This window comes from Mustela nivalis, assembly GCF_964662115.1.
Source record: "Mustela nivalis genome assembly, chromosome: 19".
NCBI classification, from domain to species: Eukaryota; Metazoa; Chordata; class Mammalia; order Carnivora; family Mustelidae; genus Mustela; species Mustela nivalis.
Window position 1 is genome coordinate 24,401,205 of NC_139038.1, and position 19,440 is coordinate 24,420,644.

At 42.4% G+C, this 19,440-nt stretch overlaps 1 protein-coding gene across 1 annotated transcript in view; it reads right to left on the bottom strand.

The window, feature by feature from the left end:
• Nucleotides 1-8,252: 8,252 nt before the first annotated feature.
• ACSM5 (acyl-CoA synthetase medium chain family member 5) overlaps nt 8,253-19,440 on the bottom strand; it is a 31,301-nt gene continuing 20,113 nt past the window's right edge. Inside the window, 5 exon segments of the mRNA XM_082714856.1 lie at nt 8,253-8,725; nt 8,728-8,802; nt 9,232-9,351; nt 11,135-11,234; nt 11,328-11,455. Coding sequence (XP_082570982.1) covers nt 8,684-8,725; nt 8,728-8,802; nt 9,232-9,351; nt 11,135-11,234; nt 11,328-11,455 — 465 coding nt within the window. The 3' untranslated portion in view covers nt 8,253-8,683.

The following is a 19,440-nucleotide window of genomic DNA, read 5'->3' on the forward strand; positions in this document are numbered from 1 at the left end:
CATCAGACCCTGAGACAAGAGCTGGAAAGCAGAGGGCTCTCAGCCTCTGAGACAATCTGTCTTCCAGAAACACTAACCTAAGAGAAAAAATACTGCAGCTGAATAAGGGACTTCTGACATTACAGGTCACCTCAGATCCTATATTCTCTCAGATGGAAAGAGTACCCCAATGCCACAGAGCTTGCCTTTCTGCTCTCACTCTGGCCATTATGCACCCCAAGGATCTACTCAGAGAGCTAGTCCTCTGAGGTGCTGACCATCAGTGGTTCATATGCTAAAAAGGCCCCCATGACCAGCAGGGATTGGGGCTCCCTAAATGCACAAGTCTCTGTTGGAGACATGAGTCTTGGAAATAGACAAGATTAGGGTGCCAGTTACTGAGCAATGACTCATCATTGAGGGTACAAATGCCAGAGACCCACATCAGGAGACATTTGAAGAAGTTAGAGGGCTTAAAGACCCAAGAAGCCAGGATTGAAGGTGGGAGTCTGGAGAGATAGACCTAGAGAAGGTACTAAAAGCAATCTAGTCCCTTTTTATGCTTTTCTCTGGGCAACCTAGAAATGATGTGGCTTGAAAAACCTGTTTATGTTGAGCAGCAGTCATATCCTGGGAAGAACTCCTCTTCTACCCCAGGAAAATTCATGGAACTCTACCACCTAGCACCTCTGGCCCTGAAGATTTTTGTCCCTTCTTAAATACCCCTGCAATAGCTATTCCTAAAAATCTCAGAATCACAGTCAGGAGTCTCTTCTCTTCCAGAAAGTCCTCCCCAGTGTCTGCCCTAAATACCTCTTGTTGTTGCTGTTCTCTGCCCTCTCACCAATTACCTACAATGGGGCTTCAGGCACCAGAAACAGGAAATGAGCTGAACAGCCCTTTCCCTTCTGTTCAGTCACTTCTTTTACTTTGATCACTTTGCCATGGAGGGGAGGAAAACAGGACCCCAGCAGAAACCTAAATCCTGCAGAATTAGGTACCTGAGTTGCTGTCCTTCTCTAAGGCTCTGTTAGAGGACTTTAAGAAATAGTTCTATCTGCTTGGGAAAGGGAGATGACATTTTCCATAGATATCTGGTGGAAATAAGGGATCTACCTTACCAGTCTTTCTCCTGGTCTACGAGGAGTCCCAAATGATCAACTACGCTTCCCATTGCATTCTTTCTTGGGCACCTATTAGAAACATCGAAGTTGTTCACCTCTGCCTCATTTACTTCCCTGGTCTGGGGAAGGGGTACCGACTTTACCCCATCCTATGCATTCCTGCTCACTGCTACTCTCCCTGCCTTACAGAGCTCTCTTCTGAAGTCTGGATTTTCCTTTCTCCTGTGCCAGTGACACCCTCTTCCTTGTGCAAATACCCTCTGGTTCTTCAGCTCCTGTGGTTATCAGCATCTTTATCCATGACTACACAGTACAGCTATATAGAAACTATAGAAGTTCATGGTTAAGGACCAAGAACATGAAGTCTGTCTGGATTTGAATTTGGCTTCCCCTGTTACTGAGCTGTGTGTTCTTCCAGTCTCTCTTTTTTTTTTTTTTTTAAGATTTTATTTATTTATTTGACAGAAAGAGAGATTACAAGTAGGCAGAGAGGCAGGTAGAGAAAGGGGGGAAGCAGGCTCCCTGATGAGCAGAGAGCCTGATGCGGGGCTCGATCCCAGGCTGAAGGCAGAGGTTTAACCCACTCAGCCACCCAGACGCCCCTGAGCTGTGTGCTCTTAAAGAAATTGTTACTCCTGCCCGGAATTTCAGTCTTCTTACTTGAAAATGGGGGCTAGTCCTAGGAGACCATTCAGACGTGTGAGGATTGGACTTGATTGCTGTTTGGGGTACCTCTGGTAGGGAGTGCTAGAAACCAGTCACCTCAGTTGCTTCTGGAGAAAGGAGCAAGTTTGACTTAAACAGACATAACTCAAATTAAATTTTTACTTATCAAAGAGGACTTCAACCACCTGCACTTTGACCTCAGTCTGTACTTTCTAACAAATTAAACTCTTCTTTCCAGATTACCTTTTGACTCAGGCAAAAGACCCTGTGGGCAAAGCACCTCCTGACTGAACAGAAACTACCCCTCAAGCAATAGTAACGACTGCCCTGATGTAGCAAGACCCTGTGTGACTGACTTCAAGGCAATGTTCCACCTGACCTTTACTCCACCCCCCACTCCCCCCCCATACTCACTGACCTTTGTCCCACATTTTCTTTATATAAGCCTGGAAATATTTTCAACACTTTGGAGACTTTGAGATGCTAGTCTGCTGTCTTGCTGGTGTTGGCCTCACTGAAATAAATTCCTTTCTCATTTACCACCACTTGTCTCTCTACCTTTGGATTTTATCAGCAGTGGGTGTCTGAACCTGATCTGTTTGAGACCCCAAGAGCCGGGTGCCCTTGCACACCTTTGCCCCAGCTACATTTACTTTTTCAAAAAAGTAGTAAGTAAAAGTTTTTCTTAAAAAATGCATTCTCATATAGTAAAACACTCAGCAAATTATAGCAAGACTAGAATAGGAGACTTGGAGAACAGTGTTTGGACTCCACACACCCATATGTACAGAGGGTCTGGGAGTCACTAACCATTCCTACTGATCACCTAGAGATCCGAGAGATCACCCCCAATCTCTGATGCAGCAGATTTGGGGAATGAGGGTTGTGGTCCTGGAATCATAATTAGGGTCCCACAAGTGGAAGGAAGCTCAAGAAAAAGTAATTTATCCTCCCAGAAATAGGGGCAAAATGACCAACAGACCTATCTGGTTTGGAAGTTCTGGAGCCAATTTTCCCCCGATAAGCAGAATACCATATTCCCTGCAAACATCTGGTTTTGCCAATTAGTCAACAGATACTTATTGACTGCTGTTCTCAGATGGTCACAAATGTGACTGATACAGATCTCTCCCAGTTTGGAGGCAAGGTAGCTAATGACATGGAAAGTGATGAGTTTTCAAGAAAAAGTAATACTGCCCAGGGGTCGGGGAGGGAAGAGAGATCTCTCTTCCCTCTTGAAGAGAGAGTTACTTTTTCTTGAAAACTCATCACATTCTAACACACTATAGAATTTACTTATTCATTATTATTATTATTATTATTTTTTGCCTGTATCTCCTTCCATTAGAATCTAAAACACATGAGGAAGAAGATCTTTGCCTGTTTTGGCGGTTATTTAGCTCAAGAACTTGGAACTGTATCTAGCACGCAGTAGGTACTCAATAAACATTACAGTAAATGAATAAGGGCTACTAAGACCAACAGACTGCAGAAGTAAGAAAAAATACCACACACACCCTGGGTAAGCCTGGGCTAGGGAAAAAGAGATAGCTCTAAGTTGGATTTCAGTTTAGATTTAAATTGGACTAAATATTTTAATGCTTGAAAATGAGGTATAAGAAGGAACAAAAAGATAAGGAGTATATCCAAGGGCATACAATCCTCTGGGTGAGGAAGAGAAAGTGGACATAGTGGGTCTGAATATCAGCGGCAGGAGGAAAAAAAAATACAAAGCTACTGTCTGACTGTAGGCCATCAACCCCAGCCTACTTAGCATCTCCATTATTGCTGCCACCATATGGTTAGGTAGGGTATACTGGGATCCCTCAAAAAGATCCCTGAGATGGGCAGAAGGGAAAGCTTTGCAAAAGAAGACTTAAAAGCTGAGCCTTAGTACCACTGAGCCCTCAGGCCAGGAAGAGGCAAAGTGGGTGAACAAAGGGACCACCTCCTTACACCACACACAAAAATAAATTCAAAAGTGGATCAGAAACCCAAATGTGAAACCTGAAACCATAAAAATCCTAGAAGAGAACACAGGTAATAACCTCTCTGACATCAGCTGTTGCAGCTTTTTTTAGATATGTCTCCTGAGGCAAGGGAAACAAAAGCAAAAGTAACCTATTGAGATTACATCAAAATAAAAAGCTTCTGCACAGCAAAGGAAACAAAAAAACTAAAAGAGAACCAACTGAATGGGAGAAGATATTGGCAAATGACATACCAAAAAAAGGGTTATTACCAAAAATACATAAAGAACTCAAACAAATCAACACCCAAAAAATAATCCAATTAAAAATTAAAAATTAAAAAAATAATAATCCAATTAAAAAAAAAGACGTGAACAGACATTTCTCCAAAGAAGACATACAGATGGCCAAAAAATACACGCTCATCATCACTTATCAGGGAAATGCAGATCAAAACTGTAATGAGATATCCCTCACACCCATCAGAATGGCTAAAATCAACAACACAAGAAACAATAGGTGTTGGTGAGGATGGGGAGAAAAAGGTAAAGGAACCTTCCCGTGCTGTTAATAGGAATGCAAACTGGTGCAGCCACTGTGGAAAACAGTATGGAGTTTCTTCAAAAATTTAAAAATAAATCTACCTTAGGAACCAGCAACCACACTACTGAGTATTTACCCAAGGAATACAACAGCACTCATTCAAAGGGATACATGCCTCCCTATATGGATAGCAGCATTTTTACAACAGCCAAGACATGGAAGCAGCCCAAGTATCCACAGCTAGATGGATAAAGATGTGTTCATAGAGTGGAATATTATTCAGCCATAAAAACGAATGAAATCTTGCCATTCGCAATGACATGGATACAGCTAGGAAGTATCATGCTAAAGTGAAATAAGTCGTTCAGAGAAAGACAAATACCACAGATTGCACTCATATGTGGAATTTAAGAAATGAAACAAAGAAGCAAAGGAAAAGAGAGAAAAATAAACCAAGAAACACATCCTTAACTACAGAGAGCACACTGATGGGTTACCAGAGGGGAGGTGGGGGGTGGGGAAGGGGTGAGACAGGTAATGGGGATTGAGGACACATGTGGTAAAAGAACACGGGGTGCGGCAGGCAAGTGCTGAATCACTATATTGCAAACCTGAAAAGAATACGACACTGCACGTCAACTACCTGGAATTAAATAAAAACTTACCAAAAGAGGGAAAGGAATGGGGTGAAAAGTGTGAGAAGGAGAAAGAGATAGGAACCTGAGAGTAGTGGGCAGGGGTCCTGGCAGAGACTGGAGAGGGGTGGAGACCCAGGGAGGGGCTGCTATGCAAGGTATCCCCAGCTTCAGTCTTTCCATCTGTCAAGTGGAGAGAGCCTAATGCCTTCTTCTCAGGATTTGAGTGAGAAATGGGTTGGTTCTGTTTTCCCCAATGTGGGTTTTGCAAGGTGATTTTGGTTGAGCAGCGTTCACGTTCATGGTTCTTTTGGTGCATATTGGCAAAAAAAAGAAAAGAAAGAAAATGAACAGAACGTCAGACTCATCTTCTAATGCATGTATATATTGCTTAGGGCAAAGATGCTTTCTTTTAAAGAGGATTTGATTTACAGCGCAGATGGCGTGTGGAGAGAGTCACAATCCCAAAGGCAGCATGGGAGGAGTGAAGGTGGGGAATAAGAGAGTGAAAGGACCTCAGCAGAGCATGTAGCACAGTGCCAGGTTGTCAATAGAGGGATGGTAGCCGCTCTTGACTTCTAGGGCTGGGGCTGCTGGTGGGGAGGTGTGGATTGCTGGTGCCTGGCTCCCAACCTTTCAGCAGCCTCTGGGAGTTTGGCCTTTTTCCTTTCAAAGCTGAGCTCGGCTGAGGCAACTGTGGAGAGTTAGCTTGGCAGGGGTGGGGGTTGGTCAAGGGCATCAGGGGGTGCAGAGGGGGTTTGAGGCAGAATTGGGGAGGGTGGACAGGAAGGGGTGAGGGTGGGCGGGCCTCCCCACACCCTGCTACCACCCTTCATCATCACCCACCCTTCAGGCTTATGCTGACTGAAGTCTGGACAAAGGACCTCTCTGATTACAGCTGGAGAAGAACAGAATGGTGCAGCCCAGGGCCTTAAAGGAGGAGAGGCCAGGGATCATCTGTCCTGCATCTAAGACTGAGTCTAAGAGAATGGAACAATGTAACCACAATGACACAGTGATGTCAGGAGCCACTTCCCCCAGGTAGCATTTCCATTCAAGCCCCTGGCTTGGAAGGAACTGACATGTGGGGGGCTCATTAGGAATTCTAGCAGTGTCTAAGGCATGACTCCAAACCTCACCCCAAGAGCACTAATGAGGTTGCAGAGTCAGACCTATCAAGTCTGGGGTAAATCAGCAAAGCCCAGGAAGGCCACAAAGACAAAAAACTTAAGACTTAAAGACAAAAGACTTAAGAACAAGTAAACCATTTTGACAAGTTTTTTTTTTTTTTTTAAGGGCTATTAAAACTTTAAGGATCACTCCTCTGCCATAAACCTTTAGTGGCTCCCTAGTACTCCCTGAAAACAAAACTCCAGTCATCCTGAACTGCAAATTGCTTAACCTCTTTGATCTACCTGTAAAATGAGAATGTCATCAGTACTGTTCAACATGAAGGTTGACAGTTAAAATATACACAACTGTACCTGACTGTAGCTGGTTGCTCAGTGTGCTGTTCTTAGAAACACTAACTTATCTCTCCCCTCTCAGGGCCTTTGCACATGCTGTATCCTGTGTTCAGAATGCTGGGCCCCAATCTTTTTACTTAGTTTACTTCCACTTTCCTTTCAATCCCAGTTCACCAAGGACCTCCTTACGGAAGGTCTCCTGCTACCCTGAGTCCTCCCAGTCTTAGTCAGTCCCCACAATCTATGTTTAACTAAACTCTTTCCTTCATGGAATTTATCACAGTTGTGCATTATTTGCCTTACTCTCTGATGAATAACATCAACCTCCCCACTCAACTGTAAACTCTGCAAGGGTAGTGTCATGGGTTGAATCATGTCCCCTCAGATTCCTATGCTAATGTCCTAATCCCCAGTACCTCAATATGTGGTTGGAATTTGGAGATGGGGCCTTTGAAGAAGTGCTTAAGTTACAGTGAGGTCCTCAGGCCCTCATCCAACCTGACTGGTGTTCTTATAAGAGGAGATCAGGAGACAGACAGGAGACGGAGGAAAGATCATGTGAGGACACAGAAGACGGCTGTCTACAAACCAAGGAGAGAAGCCTCAGAATTAAACTAACCTCACTGACACCATGATCTTGGACTTCCAGCCTCAAGAACCAAGGAAATAAATTTCTCTTGTTAAAGCCTCCCAGTCTATGGTACTTTGTCATGGCAGCCCAAACAGATTAATACAGGTACTGACTGGGTTGACTTTTGCTTATTGTTATATTTCCGGAGCCCAGCACTGAGTAGGTGCTCAATAAATATTGATTGGTGGCTGAATGGAGGTCCTGTAGGTTGGCTAAGTGGCACTGAAGATCACGTTGAGTTTCCATCTGCTTCATCTCTGCATGGCTGGTGTCAGAGGCCCAGAGCTACTTCTTTCCGTTTCAGGGCCTGAGATGTGGTTTTGGGTCCTTGCATCTTTTGTGGTGGGCACAACATAATACATTAGTCTTCAGCAGATGATTGTTGGAGGCAGAGTGTGGTTTGGGGGAATCGTTTCTTTAAGAAACTTTTTTCATTATAATAGTTATACATACTTACTGAGAAATCTTGGAAAATAGAGAAACACAGAGGAAAGAAAAAAAACTATCAACCACTATTTTCAATCCCCAGGAATACTTGTTTTAACATAAGTATTTCTTTTCAGGCTTTTTTTCCATAGTTTTTCCTTTACCATTCAAAGTTATGGTTCTCCACTACACATATATTATTTTTATTCTTTTTTTTTTTTTTTTTTGTCAGAGAGAGAGGGAGAGAGAACGAACACAGGCAGACAGAGGCAGAGGGAGAAGCAGACTCCCCGCCGAACAAGGAGCCCGATGTGGGACTTGATCCCAGGACGCTGGGATCATGACCCGAGCCGAAGGCTCAACCAACTGAGCCACCCAGGCGTCCCTATTATTTTTATTCTGCTTTAAACTTAATTTAGTTCAAGTATGCCCCAAGACCTATTTTTATTTATTTATTTATTTATTTATTTATATTTTTTTAAAGATTTTTTTTTTTAATTTATTTATCAGAGAGAGAGGGGGAGAGAGCGAGCACAGGCAGACAGAATGGCAGGCAGAGGCAGAGGGAGAAGCAGGCTCCCTGCCGAGCAAGGAGCCCGATGCGGGACTCGATCCCAGGACGCTGGGATCATGACCTGAGCCGAAGGCAGCTGCCCAACCAACTGAGCCACCCAGGCGTCCCCCAAGACCTATTTTTAAAGGTCACATAATACGTTACTGAGTTAAGCTACTACAACTTAGTCATTGTCCTACTGGCTGGACATTGGTTTTTTTTTTTTCTTTGTTGTTGTTATAAACAATGCTCCAGTACGTATCCTTGAATCCTTTATTTTCAGTAATTACTGAAGAAGGACTTTCCAGATGAATGGGTAGGACCAATTTTTCATGTCCCTGGATATGATTACCAAACGGCTTTATCAAAAGGGTCAAGTGGTGACTCCCCACGAGCAGTGAATTCGAGATCACAGGAGCCCTGACTTTATGGCGACCTGTCCTCAGAGGATCAGCTGGAAATAAGACAGTGGGCAGCTGCTGAGGATGCCTTCAGACAGAGGAGGGGGAAGTCAAGCCATCAAACATACACTAGGCTGGCAGGGGCTGCGCATCTGGGTTAGTGACATTCTTCTGCTCTCTTCCAGGGTCCTGCTCATTTGTAACTGAAAGTCTTCGATGTTCACAGGGTTGAAGGGATGATGCCCCAGACAAGGGCTAACCAGTGATCCCATCAGTTCCTCTTAAAGTTTCAGAGGCCTATGGGGCCTTTCGGGGGTTGCCTCTCATCTCCCCCCACTCTTGGATTCTCAATTTATTCCTTTGGATCTTTCCAGAAACCGTCTTGGGCAGTTCTGAAACAAAGGCCACCTAGTGACCATAAAACAAAAACAGTTTGAAATCATTTCCTAGAAGGACTTCTGACCTGAAAGAATCATTACCCTCTGCCACTCTGTTGAAAGTGTCCATGACTCATAGTTTTCTCTAAATGGCAATGACCAAAATGGCCAGGGTCTGGGGCACATGATCTTGCCCACAGAGATTCAGCCCCGCCCCTCCACACCCCCATTCTCCCACCCGCCTGAATCTGATGTCTGTCACTTCTTAGAGTAGGAACAAACTGGTTTGGGGCGGGCCCAGTGAGGAAACAGGGAGAAAAGGCTGAAGGAGAAGCTCTGTTATTTGTACCTTCATCACCCACACCCCTCAGCCCCGGGGCTTGGCCCTGACTGAGAGCAGATGCAGTGTGTGCTCAGGTGATTTCTCAGCTCCTCAAGCCCTAGAACCCCTGATGTTTACCTTCCTGGGATACTTGTATGGAGCAGTCACCCTTTTCACATGCTTCTGGAGCTCCTGAGTTAGTTTCTCAGGATCTTGAGAGGAGTAAGATGGAGAAAGGACAATAAAGGCCTTCACCACCTGCCAGAAGAAAACAAAACAAACCCTCCCAAACCAGAAAGAATCAATCCCTTTATAACAACTTATTTCTCCTTTTGCCAGCCAAGCATGAAAGTTCTGCCAGTGCCTCTGGCTCAGCCAGAAAAATGGACAACATCATTTTTTTCCCCTATTGTCTCCATTCCAGGACCAACTATTGGAAGCACTGACTTTTGTAGACTGATTCCTGGATCCTACCTGTTGCCCAAACTGCTTCTCTTTCCTAAAATAATACTGTAAGCAGCCAAGGGGCTTCTTTTCTGATGCAAATACTCTGTGGAAAGAGAAGCTTCACAATTTCCCCAGGGTCCCTTACTTCCAAGTCTCTGTGACTGGAAAAGTACCTGGCAGAGATTTGGACATGCAGGACTGGGAATAATGCACTGAGGGGAAGTGGGTATTTCTGAGCCTGCATGTATACGTGTTTCCAGCCAGCAAACATTTTGCTGCACAGCTTCCATGCCACATGTCCTGAGGGACATTCTGTTACCTTGGCTGTTACTGCCTGAGCCTTTCTTAGCAGGCTGCCTCCCATTAAGAAGGAAGAGTCCTGACACACTGCAACCTGACACATGGTTTCTGATAGGAGTGGAAGAGGTCAAAGGCCAGTAGGTTGCTAACCCACCCCAACATATAGCTCTGTCAAGGTGGGGGTTCACCATCCTTGCATGCTTCCCAAAAGCGGGCATCTCACTACATTTCATGTTCAGATAGATCTGGTGATTGGGAAAGGCTCTCTCTGACTGTTAAAACTATTAAACATGTTCTGACTACTATCAATGCACCAGGCTCCATTCTGAGTATATGCAGATTAACCACACACACCCATCTGTCACAACCCAAGCTAACTTGCGATATACAATGCGAGGTATACTTTTCCAGGTGTGATTTCTCCAGAACATATATGGGGCTCCCACCTCCCTTGTTCTAAATCATTGGCCTCAAATTTTAACAGGCATCAGAATCACTTGGATAGGGGCTTCTAGTCAAAATGAAGAAGGCCTGGGCTGCATCCTCAATCACTCTCATTCAGCAAGACTGACTTGAGGTCTAGAAATCTGTATTTTAAACAAGAATCCCAGATGATGCAGCTGTGAGTAGTCTAGGGCCCTGACTTAGAGACCCACTCCTTTGCCCTGGTGCTTCTGAGAACACACATAGCCTGATGTTGTACTAACTTTCGTAAGGTAACTACACTATACTGTAGGGATATGTTGGATTTGCCAGTGAAAAGCTTCATTTCTCCCACTCTGTCTACTTCTCTGAGACCGATGGGAAGGAATTTGCATTTCTCCTGGGAGAGGTCAGCTTATTAAATTTGGCTCACGCTTCTGATACAGCAGGGTCATGCTGGATACTTATTCTGTCATCCCTTAAGATGGATATTCCTCTCAGGTTAGCACTGTCAGCAGCCATGTGTGCTTGTTATATCCTCATCTGCAAATGGGAAAGGGCTCTCCATCGGCCAGGACAAAAGTCAGAGACTGAACCCACTGCCAAGCTCTCCTGTCTAATGTCCACCTCTTTTGGACCCAGTTCCAGGTCCATTTGACACGAAAGTGATGGTATCCTCTCCTCGTGTCCCTCTCAAGAGTCGGCCTCTAAAGACATGACATTAATGCTTAACCGAAAGGAATGTGTGGCATTTCAGACTTTGTAGTACCCATGTGGAGTGAGATAGGGGGGAATGTGGGTCTTCCAGCTCACTCTGCTGGGTTTGAACAGGTAAAGAACCAGGAGGCAATGTTCTTGGCTGGACTGTTACCTCCCCTCTGATGGGGTCCGGACTGCTGACCACTGCAGCCTCCAGAACAGCAGGGTGCTCAGCAAGGGCATTTTCCACTTCAACGGGCCCAATCCGGTAGCTGGAAGAGAAAAACAAACTCTTCCAAGTGACCCCCCCCCCCACACACACACACAAAGCTTCAAAGGGAGAAGGAAAGAGCAGACAGCTTGACCTTGAGGAATTAATCACATCGTCATTTCTTCCCGAGAACCAAAAGTAGCCCTCCTTGTCCTTGTGGGCTCGGTCCCCCGTGATGTAGAAGTCCCCTCGTTCTGATGCCTCTGTCTTCTCAGGATTGTTCTGGAAGACAAAGTAAACACATGAAGGGCCATCTTCGAACAGCCACTCAAGCCAGCTCTGGCCTTCACAGGCCCATGCAGGAGGCTGGGGACCTATAAAAGCAGTTCCCAAAGACCATGCAGGCCAGAATTTCCCACTGGACTAGGAGTTGTGAATTTATACACTTTCTCTCTCTTAAATAGAAGGAGATGCCCGGAAATGGTTAAGGACAGCCACTTGCTACCATTCCTTGGAAGGGTCCAAGAAAGCATAGTTAAATGTAGGACAGTGGACACAGGGTCACTGGCTCTATTTTTTAAGATAAAAGAACATACTGATATTCTTTGTGCTTAGGAATCCTTGAAGGTAGGAAGAGAGCAGTTGGCCAAAAGGCAAGAATCGAGGAAAGACGAAAAGCTAATCAAACTCTGATTCTCAAAACTTTAAAGAAGCTACTTGAAACAAACAAACAAAAACAAAATTACAGCTGCGTGCAACTATCCCGGTGTGTCTCAAAACCATTATGCTGAGTAAATGAAAGCAGACAAGGAGTTAAGATGGTGGGGGATCAGGGGAACCTCAAGTTTGTCTCGCCCCTCAGATATAGCTAGATAGTAATCCAAACACTCTGAACACCTGAGAAATCAATCGGAGTTCTGAGAGAAGAAAAACTCCAGTCTACAAGTAGAAAAGTGACTACCTTTTGGTAGGTAGGTGATGCAGAGACTTGAACTTGGGGAGACATAGCTGTGGATCCAGTGGCAGGGAGGGAACCCACAGGTGGAGGCTACCACAAAGCATTATAAGCAGCAAGGCACAAAACTGGAACTTTTAGAAGTCTGCTACCATGGATATGTGCCTGGCTTAAAGGTGCTCAGGTGGCAAAGCAGGGCAGAACTCACATGGTCTCTCAGGATCCCCTGGTCACAAGAAGGACAGATGGCACCTAAGTACTGCATTGTTTCCAGGCACAGGAGCGTAGAAGGTGGCTGAAAACAGCCAGTGCAGGTGCTGGCTTTCTGCTCTGTTTTGCCATAAACTGTGAATCGCTCTGATAACTATGAAACTGTGACCGCTTTCCTGGTACAGGCCTGGCAAACAGCAGAAGCATAGGGAGACACTCCCCCACCCTCCTCCCCAGTGCTCCAGGGAGAACAGCACAGTCTGACCTGCAGGAGTCCCTAAAATGTAGGAGTTTTGAAATTCAGTTGTGTGCCAGAGATTTAAAAAAAAAAAAACAAAAACCCCAAATTCTCAGAGACAGGCAGGGTAAATGTAGGGTTCTGATGGAAACCAGGGATACAAGAGTAACTGCTCTTCCGTGAGGGCTCACTGAAGAGTGGGGGGGCATGAACTTTCAACTGCAGGACTAGAAGGTGGGGGGCTGTCCTAGTCACTCTATATGCATCATCACTGAAAGGCTTCAGGGAGAAAAAGAGCACCACCTGGTGGAGTCCAGAGCCTCTAACACCAACCCCCGCCTCCCATTTGCAATCTGGAGGCCCATATGCACTAAGGCAAGTCCATCTGAGAATCAGTGCAACAGGCCTCTCCCCCAGAAGACCTGCACAAACAACTCACTCACACAAAGTCTACTGATCATAGAGGGCTGCAAAGCTTCAGCTCTAAGGGAAAATAGTGTCTAGACTCCTTTGTACTTTTATTCTTTATTTTTAAAATTTTTTTCATTTATTTTCTTATTTTTTCAATTATTTTAAAAAATTTATTAATTTCTAAAATTTTTGTTTTCATATATACTACATATATACTATTTTTTTGTTTACTTTCATTGTATTTTTTTTCTTTCTTATTTTGGGATCTAGATTCTTTTAATAAGCAGACCAAGAAACACCCAGGATCTAGTTTTTTTGTTTTGTTTTGTTTTGTTGTTGTTGTTTTCTTTTTTCTTTTTCTCTCTTCTTTTCATTTCTGGACAGAATGACGAGCTGGAGAAATTCACCCCAAAAGAAAGAACAGGAGATAGAACTCATGGACAGGGATTTAATCAATATAGATATAAGTAAGATGTCTGAACTAGAATTTAAAACAACAATTAAAAGGATACTAGCTGGGCTTGAAAAAGGCATACAAGATCCTAGAGAATCCCTTACTCCAGAGATAACAGAACTAAAATCTGTTAGACCAAAATTTAAAATGTTGTAACTGAGATGCAATTCCAGATAGAGGCCATAAAAAGGAGGATGGATGAATCAGAGGGCTGAATCAGTGATACAGTAGACAAAATTAAGGAAAATAATGAGTTGAAAAAAAGAGGGTAAGAAAGGTGATGGACCATGGAGGCAGATTTAGGGAACTCAGTGACTTATTAAAACATTGTAACATTCATATCATAGGAATCCCAGAAGATGAAGACAGACGGAAAAAAGGGCAGAAGGTTTATTCAGACAAATTATAGCTGAAAACCTCCCTAATCTGAGGAAGGACCAGATATCAAAATCCAAGAAGCACAGAGAACTCCCATTCAATTCAACAAAAACCGACAACCACCAAGGCATATCATAGCCAAATTCACAAAATGCACAGACAAGGAAAGAATCCTGAAAGCTGCAAGGGACAAGGGGTCCTTAAGCTAGAAGGGAAGACAGAACCTAAGCTAGGTTCTTGGCAGATCTGACCACCAAAATATGGCAGGACAGAAAGGACTGCAAGAATATATTCACCATGCTGAACAGAAAAAAATATGCAGCCAAGAATTCTTTATCCAATAAGACTGTCATTCAGAGCAGGAGAGATAAAGAATATCCTAGACAAACAGAAACTAAAGTAGCTTGTGACCACTAAACCCCTGCAAGAAATTTTAAGGGGGACTCTTTGCTTGGAGAAAAAAAGACCAAAAGCAACAAAGACTAGAAAGGACCAGAGAACATCACCAGAAACACCAATCTACAGATAACAAAATCGCACTAAATTGGTATCTTTTACTAATGACTCTGAATGTAAATGGACTAAATGCTCTATAACGAAAAGGCATAGGGTATCAGGATGGATAAAAAAATAAGACCCATCTATATGCTGCCTACGAGAGACTAGACCCAAAGACATCTGCAGATTGAAAGTGGAGGATGGAGAACCATTTATCAAGCTAATGGATGTCAAAAAAAAAAAAAAAAAAAAAGCCAGAGCAACCATACTTCTATCAAACTAGATTTTTTAAAAAAGATTTTATTTATTTAATTGAGAGAGAGTGAGAGAGAATGAGCAAGGAAGAGAGGCAGAAGGAGAAGCCAACTCCCCGCTGAGCTGGGAGCTCAAAACAAGGCTCAGTTCCAGGGCTCTGGGGTCATGACCTGAGTGGAAGGCAGCTGCTTAACTGACTGAGCCATCCAGGCACCCTGGCAAACAAGATTTTAAACAAAGACTATAATAAGAGATGAAGAAGGGCATTTTATTATAATTAAGCGATCTAGCCAACAAGAAGATCTAACAATTGTGAATATTTATGCCCCCAACATAGGAGCATCCAAATATATAAAACAATTAATAACAAACATAAAGAAACTCAGCGATAATAATACAATACTAGTAGGGAACTTTAAGACCCCACTTACAGCAATGGACAGGTCATCTATGCAGAAATTCAACAAGCAAACAATGGCTTTGAATGTCACACTGGACCAGATGGACTTAACAGATATATTGAGAGCATTTCATCGTAAAGCAGCAGAATACACATTCTTTGCAAGTGCACATGGGACATTCTCCAGAATAGATCCTATACTAGAGACAAATAAGCCCTCAACAAGTACAGAAAGGCTAAGATCATACCATGCCTATTTTCTGACTGAAACACTACAAAACTTGAAATCAATCATAAGAAAAAATTTGCAAAGACCACAAGTACATGGAGGTTAAAGAATGAATGGGGGATGCCTGGTGGCTGAGTCAGTTAAGTGCCTGCTTTCAGCTCAGGTCATAATCCCAGGGTCCTAGGATGGAGTCCCACATCAAGCTCCTTGCTTGGCAGGGAGCCTGCTTCTCCCTCTGCCTGCCGCTCCTCCCCACTTGTGCTTGCTCTTTCTCTGACAAATAAATAAATAAAATCTAAAAATAAGAAAAGAATAAATGGGTTAATCAGGAAGTTAAAGAAGAAATTAAAAAACACAAGGAAGTGAATGAAAATAAAAACACACCAAATTTGGGATGCAGCAAAGGCGGTCCTTGAGGGAAGTATACTGCAATACAGACCCACCTCAAGAAGCAAGAAAAATCTCAAATACTTAACCTAACCTTACACCTAAAGAAGCTAGAAAAGGAATAGCAAATAAAGCCTAAAGCCAGCAGAAGAGAGGTACTTGGGTGGCTCAACCAGACAAAGACCCCCACAAAAAAGGAGAATTACCAACCAGTATCCCTGAAGAACATAAATGCAAAAATTCTCAATAAAATACTAGCAAATCAAATTCAATAGTACATTAAAATAATTATTCATCATGATCAAGTAGGATTTATCCCTGGGCTTCAGGAATAGTTCAGTTTGTGCAAATCAATCAACATGATAGACCACATTAATAAAAGAAAAAGTAAGAACAATATGATCATCAGTAGATGCAGAAAAAGTATCTTATCCAAATACAGAATCCTTTCCTGATAAAAACCCTTAACAAACTAGGGATAGATGGAACATACGTCAACATCATGAAGGCCCTATACGGGAAGATCCACAGCTAGTATCATCTTCAATGGGAGAAAAACTGACAACTTTCCCATGTGGTCAGGAACAAGACAAGGATGTCCACTCTCACCATTACTAGTCAACATAGTACTGAACATCTTAGCCTCAGCAATCAGACAACAAAAAGAAATGAAAAGCATCCAAACTGACAAGGAAGAAATAAAACTTTCTCTGTCTGCAGATGACATAATACTCTATGCAGAAAACCTGAAAAACTCCACCAAAAAATTGCTAGAATTTGCACACAAATTCAGCAAAGTTGCAAGATGTAAAATCAATGTCCAGAAACCTGTTGCATTTCTATATACCAATAACAAAGCAGCAGAAAAATAAATCAAGGAATCAATCCCATTTGCAATTGTACCAAAACCAGTATGATACCCAGGAATAAACCTAACTAAAGAGTCTGCAAACTATAGAACACTTATGAAAGAAACTGAAGAGGACACAAAGAAATGGAAAAACATTACATGCTCATGAATTAGAAGAACACCGTTAAAATGTCTATACTACCCAAGGCAATCTACACACTTAATGCATTCCCTATCAAAATACCAACAGAATTTGCCACAGATCTAGAACAAACAATTCTAAAATTTGTATGGAACCACAAAACACCTTAAATAGCCAAAGCAATCTTGAAAAAGAAAAACAAAATGAGGTGTTACAATTTCAGATTTCAAGCTATATTAGAAAGCTCTAGTCATCAAGACAATACAGTAGTGGTACAAAAACAGACACAAATGGAACAGGGAACCCAGGAATGGACTGAAAACTATATGGTCAACTAATCTTCGATAGAGCAGGAAAGAATTTCTAATGGAAAAAGACAGTCTCTTCAACAAATGGCATTGGGAAAACTAGACAGCAATAAGCAGAAGAATGAAATTAGACCATTTTCTTACACCATACACAAAAGTAAATTCAAGATGGATGGAAGACCTCAATGCCAGACAGGAAACCATCAAAATCCTAGAGGTGAACACAGGCAGAAACCTCTTGGACTCAACTGTAGTGATTTCTTACTAGACACAATGCCAAGAAGGGAAACAAAAGCAAAAATGAACTACTTGGACTTCATCAGGATAAAAAGCTTCTGCACAGTGAAGGAAACTATCAACAAAACTAAAAGGCAGCCTACAGGATGGGAGAAGATATTGGCAAATGACATATGTGATAAAGCATTAGTATCCAAAATCTGTAAAGAACTTACCAAACTCAACACGCAAAAAACAAATAATCCAGTTAAGAAATGCGCAGAAGACATGAATAGATACTTTTCCAAAGAAGACATCCAGATAGCTAATAGAAACATGAAAAGATGCTCAACATCACTATTATCAGGGACATACAAATCAAAACCACAATGAGATAACACACACCTGTCAGAATGGCTAAAATTAATAACACAGGACACACCAGGTGTTGGTCAGGATGTGGAGAAAGGGAAACTCTTACACCACTAGTGAGAATGAAAGTTGGTGAGGCCACTCTGGAGAACAGGATGGAGGTGCCTCAAAAAGTTAAAAATAGAACTACCCTATGATCCAATAATTGAGCTACTAGGTATTTACCCAAAGGATACAAAAATACAGATTCAAGGGTTACATGCATCCTGATGTTTATAGCAGAATTATCAACAATAGCCAAACTATGGAAAGAGCCCAAGTATCCACTAACTGATGAATGGATAAACAAGATGTAGAGTGTGTGTGTGTGTGTGTATGTGTGTGTGTATGCCATATCCATGTATTTAGATATACATGAATATATGGTATGTATTTATAATGGAATATTATCAGCCATCAAAAAAATGAAATCTTGCCATTTGCAATGATATGGAGGGAGCTAGAATGTATTATGCTAAGTGAAATAAGTCAGTAAGAAAAAGACATACAGTATGATCTCACTCATATGTAGAATTTAAGACAGGTAACAGATGAATATAAGGGAAGGGGGAAAAGAATAAAAGGAGAGGGAAACAAGCCATTAAAATGACTCTTAACAAAAGGGAATAAACTTAGGGTTGATAGAGGCAGAGGGGGGATAGGCTAGAGGGATGAGGGACGTTAAGGAGGGCTTCTGTTGTGATAAGGAAATGGGTGTTGTATGTAAGTGGTGAATCACTGAATTCTACTCTGGAAACCAATACTGCACTGTATGTTAACTAAGTAAAATTTAAGTTAAAAAATAAAATAAAAAGTGAATTTAAAAGAAAGAACCAGGGGGTGCCTGGGTGAATCAGTCAGATAAGCATCTGCCTTTGGCTTAGGCCTGATCTCAGGATCCTGGGATCAAGCCCTATGTCAGGCTTTCTGCTCAGCGGGGAGTTTGCTTCTCCCTCTCCCTCTGCCTCTGCCTCTATCCCTACTTGTGTGCTTTCTCTCTCTCTGTCAAATAGATAAATGTCTTATTAAAAAAGTAACGAGGGGCGCCTGGGTGGCTCAGTGGGTTAAGCCTCTGTCATGATCCCAGGGTCCTGGGATCGAGCCCCGCATCTGGCTCTCTGCTCAGCAGGGAGCCTGCTTCCTCCTCCCTCTCTGCCTGCCTCTCTGCCTACTTGTGATCTCTCTCTGTCAAATAAATAAATAAAATCTTTAAAAAAAAAAGTAATGAGACACACAAAAATGAATACTTATAATCCTATTTACATAAAGTTCTTTTTTAAAAAGGCAAAAGTATTCTATTAGCAACAACAAATAATTTAGCAAAAGCTGATGGCTTGGGTATTGACTATTAGAGAGCCCAAGGGAACTTGCTGAGGTGACAAGAAGGTTCTATATCTTGATAGCAGTGGTGGTCACACAAGTGTATATAGGTGTCAAAAGTCACTGACCTATACGCTTGTCATTCTTGCCCATTGCTGTAGACTTAGTGGCATGAAGAAGTCACTCAATAAATAATGAATGAATAAATTATTCAGAAAAGTCAAGGATTTGCTATTGCTTACAAAAATGATTATAAGGAAATAGATTACAATTTTAAAATTACCTCTGCTTAATGTATTATTGCATTACTGTTTGGGTATTTAGTTTTGTTTTGTCTTTTAAAGATTTTATTTATTTATTTGAGAGAGAGAGCATGAGAGGGGAGAAGGTCAGAGGGAGAAGCAGACTCCCCATGGAGCAGGACTCAATGCAGGACTCGATCTCAGAACTCTGGGATCATGACCTGAGCTGAAGGCAGTCACTTAACCAACTGAGCCACCCGGGTTTTTTGTTTTGTTTTGTCTTTATTTTATTCTGGCTTATAAGTTTCTGTGACTTTAAATGAAATATGATGAAAGACTATCCCTCTTGTAGTTATAGAAAAG